The sequence below is a fragment of the Lepidothrix coronata genome, unplaced genomic scaffold, assembly GCF_001604755.1.
Source record: "Lepidothrix coronata isolate B3197 unplaced genomic scaffold, Lepidothrix_coronata-1.0 Scaffold183, whole genome shotgun sequence".
Lineage (NCBI taxonomy): Eukaryota > Metazoa > Chordata > Aves > Passeriformes > Pipridae > Lepidothrix > Lepidothrix coronata.
Window position 1 is genome coordinate 700466 of NW_016690363.1, and position 10667 is coordinate 711132.

Below are 10667 nucleotides of genomic sequence, written 5' to 3' on the forward strand. Positions count from 1 at the left end.
CAGAACAGTCAATTTGCCAGGCCTCACCATATTGATATCCCAGAGAGCTCCCTCCCTCTGTTCCAGGGAGACTTTATCCACGTGGGTCACTTGGTTGCAGTGTAAGGGCCTCAACAGTCAGGGCCCACCCCTCAGTCACAGGGCCATTTTTTCATTGTAACTCTCCCAGTTATCGTCCTTATCTTGAATTCTTCAAGAACTTTCATCCTATTTCCTCCCCATGTCCTATAGAGGAGGGGGGTGAAAGTGGCTCAGAGGGCATCTGGCTGCTGGGCAAGGTTAACCCACCGCAGTCCTTTTTTTTGGCACCCAACATGGGGTGGGGAGATTTTAACCAGTAACAACCCAATCTGCAGTCAAATGCTGCTGGCTCAGGTCAATCCAGCACAACCCAAACCTTTAAGACATTTCTCATAGCTGGAGAAGGCTTTTGCCCAGAGCAAAGGCCAGGCTTGCCTCAGGTGACCTCTTGACTGAGTTTTTGGCTGTAACATCAACAGAACAAAATGCAAAGCTGCTGAGAAATGCACGTGATTAGCACTTCTGCCTGCAAGGAAAAGACAACCTATCAAGGTGTTGAACATATTCAGTGAAACTTGGTTAAATAAATAATCTTTTAAATCAACCTTTGCCCAATCAAAGTCCAGCCTGACTTATAGGTACAGCCACGGGAGAAACACTAAAAGAGAACTCCTGGGAAGGCTACTTTACCCAGATATACAGGTAAGAAATTTCTTTTTGCCTAAATCCCTCTTCCCTTAGAAAACTCCTTCTTACAATCCAAATAACTTTGCATGTAAAGCTTTCACGGGTTAAAAGGAGTAGTATGCAGTGCACTGTAACCTTCCCTTCCTTCCTAAATATGGAGAAATAATCTTTCCCATAAAAGCCTACTGTTTCTTCAGCTTTGTGTAGCACTGGTTTTGCATGTTAATTTCAGAAATTAGCACAGATTCCCAGTATTTATCAAGAAAAACTGCTTTGAATTGTACTTGCAATCAATACAGTCTGATGTGTTCCAAACAATGTTCAAATAATAGGGTAGTTCACCCCTTTATGGAGTTTCTATCACAGAATGATTTGACTGCCAGCACATCTAAAAAACTGACTTCTGCCAGTAAAGAGAGGCAGAAAAAAAAAAATCTTTCCAGTAAAATACAAACCAACTTTGTTAATTACCTGGACTTTCCAACTGGAAGAAGTTGTCTTCGTTTGTCTCATTCTCCTGTCCTCGTGGGTCTTTGGGAGGAGTTCCTAAGACAACTATTTTTGGAGGTGTCCCTGGTCACACCTGTTGTTTACTTTCAGCACCAGGTATTCCTGCATGATACATTTCACCCAAAACAGAGTTTCATTACAACATAAAACCATGCCAGATTTTAGGTGGGAAGGGAGTTTTGCAGGTTGTCTGGTCCAATGCCCCATAGAAAACAGGCCCATAGATCAGGCTGCTCAGGGTCCAATCCAGGTATCTCAAGGACAAAGATTTCACAGTCTTTGTGGGCACCTGTTCTAGCAGTACCTGACAGCCCCCAAGAGGAAAGGCTGTCCTCATGGCTATCTAGTTGGAATTTCTCTTGCTGCAGCCTGTGTCTGCTGCCTCTCATCCCACCACCGTTAACTTCCCAGAAGAGTCTGGCTGTGTTCTCTACTTAATCCCATTAGGCAGCTGGAGGAGGGCAGTAAGATCTTTCCTTTACTTGCTCTTCCCAAGACTGAACAAACTCAGCTGTCTCAGTCTCCTTAAACATGGTGTGCTCCAAAACCTAATTCCTTCCTCAGGACTAGTTCCAATATGCCAATAACCTGGGGAGACCAAAACTGGAGACAGTACCCACATGTGATCTCCCAGGTGCCAAAGAGAAGGGAACAGTCCCTTCCATTGACCTGCTGGCTACGTTCTGACACCACTCAGTGCAAAGATGATGCTCTTCAAAGGTTCACCACGGACTCATGTCCAACTCGGGCACTTGGGTGCTGTCCAGCAACGCTGCCTTCTGGCCAGCCAGCACACAGCCAGCTGCTTGTGAGCAGACAGCTGTGCATGGTCCAGATACGGATTTATTTCTCTTTTTTGCCTGTCACAGAGCCAGTCCATTCCTCATGTAAAGTTATCAAGGTCATCAGGTATCATAAAAATCAGCCCATCCACCCTCCGATGCAAACCCTGCACACATTAACAGTAACACTCCAGTTACAAGGCCTTTTCTTGAAACCTGAGCTTGTTTAGCTGGTATAACTAAGAACAGGAAAGCCTGGTTATGACAAGGAGGCCCTTCCTTGATCCCACCTGCTCATCCATGTGCAGGGGTTGCCTGGAGAAGTTGTGGAGTCTCAGTCCTTGAAGACTTACAAAAGAGAGCTGGGCCCGTTCAGCCTGGAGAAGGGAAGGCTCAGGGGAAACTTCCTAATGCACAAAAATACCTGAAGGAGGGTGCAAAGATTATGGAGCTGGGATTTTTTCAGTGGTGCCCAGAATAAGAGGTGATGGGCACAAACTGCAACACAGGAAGCTCCACCAGAATGAATGTAAGGACACTGTTTTTACTATGAGAGTGACTGAGCACTGGCATAGGTTGCCCAGAGAGGTAGTGGAGCTTCCCTCCCTGGGAGATATTCAAAGTTGTCTGGATTGTCTGGACTTTGTCCTTGGGAACTGGCTGTAGGTGGCCCTGTTTGAGCTGGGAGATCAGACCACACATCCTCCAGACCTCCCTTCCAACCCTGACCAGTCTGCAATTCTGTGAAATTCCATTTTGCCACATAAATTTCCTACAGTGGTCTGGTATTTGTAACACTTAATGCAGGTACTAAATCCTCATCTCAATTTTCACTATGTTTTCACAGGCAGACTTCTTGTTTTTCAATTAGGCAACTTGCTTAACTTCATTTGATATAGGGAGACAAGAAAAGAAGAGGGAGAGGGAAAAGGGATTGGTTTCTTCTCCCAGGTCTTGTTAACTAACTTCAGCTTCGCACAGCTGGATTTCTTGGGAAACAAAATCCCAAGAATTCTGAAGCAAACTCTCTCAAGGCATATTTAGAGAAAATATATAGGTAAGCTTATTGGTTTTGCTTACACATATCTTTTCCACCATGTCTGGCAGAGATGACTTCTGTGCTCCAGCCCCGAGAATGCAAAGTGACCAAAAAGCCCCAGAAGATCTATGGATTCTTCCTGCGCCTTGAGAGAGACACGGCAGGGCACATCATCCGCAACGTGGAACAGAACAGCCCAGCTGAACAGGCTGGCTTGAAGGATGGAGACAGAGTCCTCAGGGTCAATGGTGTGTTTGTAGACAAAGAGGAACATGCACAGGTACATCCCTGGGATCCATGCTACCCCACGCTGCCCCCGTCACCCAGGCCCACGGCCACTTCTGTGAAGCTTTCTCTTCCAGTTTTTATGCCTTCTTTGGGTAGGAAATCCAAGAGCTGAGTCAACTGCTCTGAGGATCTCCCTGCATCACTCACTACTCACCACGGCCATGAAATGTCTCTGGGGGGCCTCCACAGTGCATAAGCCAGGGGATAAGACAACAAAAACAGCAGACAGTGCAGCCCTTCCTGGGGACAACTTTCAGTTCAACCACTCTAGTGCCTGCTTGTCATTTCCCCTTGTCCACTACAGGTGGTGGAGTTAATAAAAAACAGTGGGAATTCCGTTGTACTTCTCGTTCTGGATGACGCATCCTATCACAAGGCACAAAAGGAGGGAGTGAACTTGGAAGAGCTGGGTCAAAAGGCATCAACAGGACAGCAGCAGGAGCAGTCCCCACCATCCACGGCCAACAGAGGAACCACTGCAGTTCCACAGCCCCGGCTCTGCTACCTAGCGAAGGAGGAGAAAGGCTATGGCTTCTCCCTGAAAACCACAGAAGGTGAGAGCCTTGGGAGAAGAGATGGGAGATAGATAGGTAGGTAGATAGATAGATAGGCAGACAGACAGACAGATATTTGGCAGCAGGGACAGAAGCAAACACAATTAACACAGGAGGGCTAATAGGGACACACAAACTGTTCTTACTACCAGAAAGCAAGAGAGAAGCTGCAAGATGAGTTCAGATCCATCTCTGTACAGTACATGCAGTGAAAGGTTTTTGGAGGACCATGCTTCTTACTGGGTGGAGAAAAGATGAAAAAAAGAGAGATAGAAATAATAAGTTGTTTTCTGCTTGTTATTTAAGCCCACTTAACAAAACCAAGTTTGTAGTCCCTGCTGAAACACCAGATACATACTTAACATGCTATGTTAAGTCCTGTTCCTTTCCTTCAAATCACCTCAGACAAGGTTCTAGGCAGCTGCAAGAAACACTTTTCCTGATTTGGAAGTTATTTCATTAAGAAAGAAAAGGTTTTTGAACCTCTTCCACATAAGCCTTTCTTCCAAGGCCAGTCAACAGAATGGGGAAGTCCTCTGGAAAGCATCACCTCTAAAGAGCATGTTTTGGAATGCAGTCTAACTGAAAGACCTAAAAGCAGCTCCTCTCTCCAAAATTATGAGGGACTTGGGTGGGGGCAGGAATTAGATACCTTTCAGGTATCTCAATCAGCCTGTCTGCACTCTTGGTAGGGAAATGAACAACTGCTTGGGCTGCAGATAGTGAACAAACGTCTCCCTCCCTCCAATGGAAGTGATTTTTCCAAGACAGAGTAAGAGACAGGGGTGTATCTGTGTGGAATGTTTGTGGTGCCACTGTGATCAGCGTGTAAGCAGAGACCAAGAGTCTCTGAGGACATCAGTGCTGAGTTTCCTTGACCATTAAATTCAGGCATATTGCAGTGACTTACCCTGTGTAATGAGTTTTCATCTATTTTAGGACAGAAGGGGTTGTTTATAGTGGAGCTTTCACCAGAAGGAGCAGCTGCAAAGGCTGGTGTCCAAAATAACGATCGCCTGATTGAAATCAATGGGGAAAACGTGGAAAATTACACACACGAGGAAGTGGTGGAAAAGGTATTGATTCATCTTCTGTTCTGGCCTACTTTCACAGCAACCTATCAGGGCTACTGAGGAGGCAGGTCTGGCCCATTTGAATGCTTCACAGCACATCTTGGGAGCTGCTGTTCCTGTATCATCAATGCAGCAGCGCAGCTCTGGCTTTGGCTCTGTCATCAAGCAGCCTCTCAAACTGCTTCTCAGTGAATACTGCCATCAAGACAGGCCAAAGAATTTCAAATAACAGAACCACACTGCTGCCAGGAACCCTGTTAAATAAATCATGCTCTGTTCCTAGAAGTCCTGGAAATGCTTCCAATGGCAAGAGGGCAGTGTGGTTTTCAGGGTAGGAAGAGGGAAACTCCCTGATGATGCAGTCAGCATGGAACAGGGAAAAATTCATAATTTTAGACAGTAGCTCCTTTCTCCTGTTAAGAAGTCCAAAAACTAATGAAAATTACTGTGCAACAGCTTTCAATAACCAGCCTCAGCTGCAAAGAACGTTGCTAATGAAGCTTCCAGCTTTCCACTATTGGCACTGCCAAAACACAGCTGGAGCTGAAGAGATTTCAGAGAGCCATGAGACAGGCAGCACATACTCTGGCATTCCAGCATCATCCAGTGCACGCAACTCATGGAACTGTGCAACACCCAAGTTTTGTTGAGCTATTGCAACATCAGCAGCAGACTGACCTCGGTTAAGATGAGTGAAAAGGGCACCCGTTAGAGTAGAAAGGATTAGAAGAAGGATGGACTTGGAGGGGTTGAACAGACAAAAAAAAATATATATAAAAAAATCCAAACCTCAGAATCAGTAAAGGAGACAGAAAAGGACCAAAAGTGACAGAAACTTGACTCTTGTCACTGTAATCTAAAACAGTGGTATAGGTGTTATGATAATTGTATATTGTAGAGTTTCACATAGCCAAGCACTATCTCCTGAGGCTCACTGGATTCTACAGCACTGTATGCCACCCTCATGGCCCTCTACGGGTCCCTGTAGGTCACGAACACAGTATGAAATACAGAAAATTTCCTCATGTATTACATGTCCAGGATCTCATCATGGCCCAAATTTCTGACTGGAAGTGGGGGGGGTGGAAATCAACTTATAGTAGCATGGCCTACCCCTTACAGCTCATTCATCAGCAGCACCCCCCCACACCATGTGTCAGAGCACCAAAGTATCTACAGTTCCCACATGCTGTTGAAGGGGTGACATCTGAGACTGTACATGTACTATCACAGGTAAAGAAGTCTGAAAATCATGTTATGTTTCTACTTTCAAATGAAGAAACAGACCACTATTTCACAAGCCAGAAGAAGGTTCTGAGCAAAGAGAGCGCCAGCCTAGGACTGCTCCCCCTCAGACCACGACTCATCGAGATCCAGAAGGGGAAAAGCGGTTACGGATTTTACCTACGGATGGAACAAAACACTGGTGGTAAGAACCAAGTTAACACACAGACTGTGACATCTGATACACAGCTTCTTCCTGTACAGTGTTTGCAGGCTTCATTTTCTTTGGTTTCTGACTGGTCGCCCGGCAGAAATCCCCCACGGACACGTTCCACAGGGCTGCACCAGGGAATTGGTCTCAACCCGAAGCGCCTTTCTGACAATTCGCCTTTGCTATGCCTTTTAATGTCTTCCAACTCACCAAGCTGCACCTTCACATCAATCTGTCTTCCCTTCTCTGCTCTTAGACCACGTCATCAAGGACGTAAATCCCGGGAGCCCGGCGGCCGTGGCGGGTCTCAAAGACGACGACATCTTAGTGGCCGTCAACGGAGAGCAAGTGGATGGTCTGGACCACGAGAGTGTAGTGGGAAAAATCAAGCAGTCTGAGGCAAAAACCACACTGCTGGTCGTGGATAAGGAAACTGATGCCATGTATAAACTGGTAAGAAAATGCAAACTACTGCTAAAAATTGGTAATTTATCATCATCGAGAGACATACGCAGAATGAAACAGCCAACCTGCTCTGACAGACACTTCTTCAACTTGCAGGAAGTCTCTAAGATATACCCCATATTTCAGCAACTCTCCTAGCATTATACAGGAAGTCTAACTAAATACCCAAATTTTTGGCCTCTTCCCGATTTTTATAGACACTACTGGGACAATTCTAAATTCAAACACACCACATGAAAAGTTAGTTTGCTGTTAAGGCAGCAAATTCAGAGCTACATGACTGTATATTTATAAATGAGTAACAAAATTCCCTTCCCACATAGATCAACACTGTAGCTTCCTATTCTGCCAGAAATCAATAGGGAAGAGTTCTTCAGCACAGCTGAATTTCAAACAGTTTCAAACAAAACCTGTCGAGCATGAGAGCCTGAAACAGATTTCACAACAGAAGTTTTTATGTTTAGTTTTATTTGTCACTTTTTTCAGGCTCAAATTTCCCCCTTCTCATACTACTACAAAGCACAAGATTCAACTCCAGGTAAAGTGGAAGAAAGAGTGGAGTTGCACACTGAGCACAGAGTGAACCACAAGCCAAGAATGTGCAAGATGGTGAAAGGGCCTAGTGGATTTGGCTTCAGCTTAAACATGATCAAGAACAAGCCTGGACTGTTCATCAGTGAGGTACTAATGAAGAAGGAGGCGCAAGGAAAAGCTCGAGCAGTCAGACAGCTTCCTCCCTTCCATCCTGCAGATAAATATAAGAAAAGCCACAAAAATCTCTTCTGCAGTGCTCTCAGATAAGAGCTATACTTCCTTAAGTCGCAGTGACATTGCTGGCCTAATATAAAAAACAAGCACCAGGAGATTCCTCATTCTAGACATCCAGAGGGAAGGGGAATCCAGCTTTTGCTTTTGCATAATTTTTTGCTTTTATTCATGAGGCAGGCACACTAAAATTAGTATTTCTGACTGTAGAACATCTTAATTATAGCAGAGACACCTTTGCCCCCCCCGCCCACCTTCTCTGAATTCCACAGCTGGTGAAAGTCAAAATTCTGCAGTCTCAAATTACATCTGTGACTTGGAGTTCCACTTATCACTAAGGAATCTGTGAAATCTAGTAAAGTTAACTTCAAAGTTATTGGACAGAGACCTGCAAACAGTAAAAAAAACTGTTTTTCCACTCGTCTTCATGGTTCTGCCATGTCGCATTTCTATAATGTAAATCTATCAAAATCAAGATGCATCCTAAAATCCCAAACTGAGGACTCCATGTTTATTATGTCTAGGCCCATTGCCCCTCCAAATTCATTCCTGCCCCACGATTCTCCCCTTCCCCATGCTTATTTCACCATCCTGTAAGGAAAGCAGCAGCACAGCAGTGTAGCTAACCCTCAGTTGTTAATGCATCTTTCCAAGTTTTATGCTTTGAACTTGCCTCTGCAGGTAAAAAACCACGGGCCAGCTGACAGGGCAGGGGTAGAAAACAACGACTTCTTGGTGGAAGTGAACGGAGTGAACGTGATCAGCGACCCCTACGACGAAGTGGTGGCAAGAATCCAAAACAGTGGTGACAGACTAACACTGCTGGTGTGCAGCAAAGATGCTTACAGGTACTTCCAGGGCCAGAACATTCCCATCACAGCCTCGATGGCAGAGCCAGCCCATGACACTCCCGAACCTCCTGCTTACACAGAAAACCATCTGTCAGAGCCAGAGAGAAACTCACCTGAACCAAGGGAAAGGGTGAGTGATACTGCATTAAGCAGATGCTGAGGGATCACACAGGGGATAGGAAAACAGCTTTTTTCAGGTAGTGTATTTTTCCTGAGCTAGGAATTTTAACTTGAGCCTGGATTTTTGCAAGTTGTTAAAAGAGAAACTGCTAATTGTCATAAACAACTCTTCCCTTCCCCACACATAATACAGGTGAGTATCTTTAATGGAAGATTAAATCACACAAAGAATGCACATACAAGAAATTTTATGGAACAAGATAATCCAAACATGGTAATCCTTAACGATGACGGGAAACAGGCAATACAATAGTGGAAGTGCAGGAAGAAGTGCTTAAATACACCAAAAACATAAACAACTTTTTGTGAAAATCAGGTAGAATGTTTCAAAGTTGATCATTTTGGAGAAGGAACAGCAACTGATAGGTTATGATGACATTTTCTAGGGAATGTGCTGATTTGCAATTATTTTACTCATTTCATGCCATTAGAAAGAATCTGAAGCATGACAGAAGTCAGGAAAGCAGGAAGGTATTTCTTCTCCAAGCAGTCACTTTTAACCCTCCGTGTGGTCAGTCTTAAATATTTAAATGCTTGTTTTCTGATCATGCAGAAGGGACAGACAAGGAAGAATAAGACCAATACTGTTACCCGTTCATTTTTCATTAGCCCTGTCTGCAAGTGTCCAGCTACACGTTTTTTCAAGAATTTCTTAGTCCCCAAGCTGCATTTTGCAGATCTGAAATTAGCACCACTTTTGGGTTCAAATTCAGCAGACACAGGAATTCAACAAGAATCCTCCAAATTTCCCTCTAAATGTACTTAACCAAAAAAGCCCTTCGACAACAAAAATTATATTTGTTGGCTCGTTCTGCCATCTAAACAAATATGTGATTAGTGCAAATGAAAACAGGAGTCCTTCAGAGCACTGCAGACTATCAACCATGTTTACAAACTGAAAATAATCAGAACACATTTGTTACTCCTCTGCAGGCAGACTCATCCTCCTCTTCACAATCAGCTGCCTCCACAAGAGCTGCCAGTTCCAACGAGGACGACACAAAGTTGTGAGGAGACAACAACAACAAAAAAGAAACCACCTGAATCTTTCTTCAGTAATTTTTTGCTACTACACCTCCCAGAACTTGGCTATTCCAAGGAGTGCCATGCCTGTAAAGGACTGCAGTCTCTTCCTGAAATAAACACTTCAGTGTAACTTGCATCCATTTAACACCCTGCAATTGTACTTCATTGGCTTTCTGCCCTGTAAAGTGGGCAGTTACTCACTTAGTGATAAAAAGGCTTAAATAACTACAAGGATATAATTAAGGATTGCAGAAGAAGACGGAAACGTTTTATAGATTTGTAAGTATCTCAGCCTTTTAAAGATAAGCTCTCAATAAAGAGCAACTGATTTCTCCCCAGCTCCCAGGAGAGGCAGCTCTCCCCCTAATCCAAGTCCATCAACTCAATCTCAGTGGCAACTCTTTGCTGTACTTCCAGCAATACAACTGCTGTGAAGTGGCACAAGTCAATGTACTCCGTGCATTATGCTCCTTTTTCCTGCTAACACTGCAGAAATTCCTTTCAAACACTAAGCTCACTTCGTAATTCATAACTCAAGATGGTTAAGCACTGTTCTCTCTCCTCTGCTGTGGATCATGGTGGTTAGAAGAGCACAACATAATTCAGTTGTGCAGGTTTGTCTAACCCCAAGTCAACACCATATTGACTTGGATGTGACACATATGGCTCTGTAACACTGCTGCTGTTATACTTTGCTTCCTTGCTGTACACCAAAGACAAAACAGAAATAAACTATTTAGAGTGGTTATTTTTTCCCTCTCCAGATCTTACTCTTACCCTCTATGATTTATGTTCTAGAACAATTACAAAACAAACAAAGCCCAGGAGAGTGGCTGTGGGAACCTACAAGTTTAAGTCACATGGATAAAATTTGTAACATACAACATAAATAAGACATGGCTGTGGTCTTTGACTTCACACTGAACTGCAGCAAAGAGGAATCCAGAGCCTCAGTTACATTTATGCAGAGAGAGGAAAGAAAGTTGAGACT

The 10667-nt window shown here is 44.2% G+C and overlaps 1 protein-coding gene across 1 annotated transcript; it reads left to right on the forward strand.

The window, feature by feature from the left end:
• Nucleotides 1-647: 647 nt before the first annotated feature.
• PDZK1 (PDZ domain containing 1) lies at nucleotides 648-10424 on the forward strand. Its single transcript, XM_017830770.1, has 9 exons — nucleotides 648-723; nucleotides 3108-3319; nucleotides 3632-3881; nucleotides 4821-4957; nucleotides 6188-6383; nucleotides 6646-6842; nucleotides 7341-7535; nucleotides 8301-8600; nucleotides 9584-10424. Exons 2-9 carry the CDS (start codon nucleotides 3110-3112, stop codon nucleotides 9659-9661), a joined length of 1563 nt encoding a protein of 520 aa, XP_017686259.1. The 5' UTR covers nucleotides 648-723; nucleotides 3108-3109; the 3' UTR covers nucleotides 9662-10424.
• The last annotated feature ends 243 nt before the right edge of the window (nucleotides 10425-10667 follow it).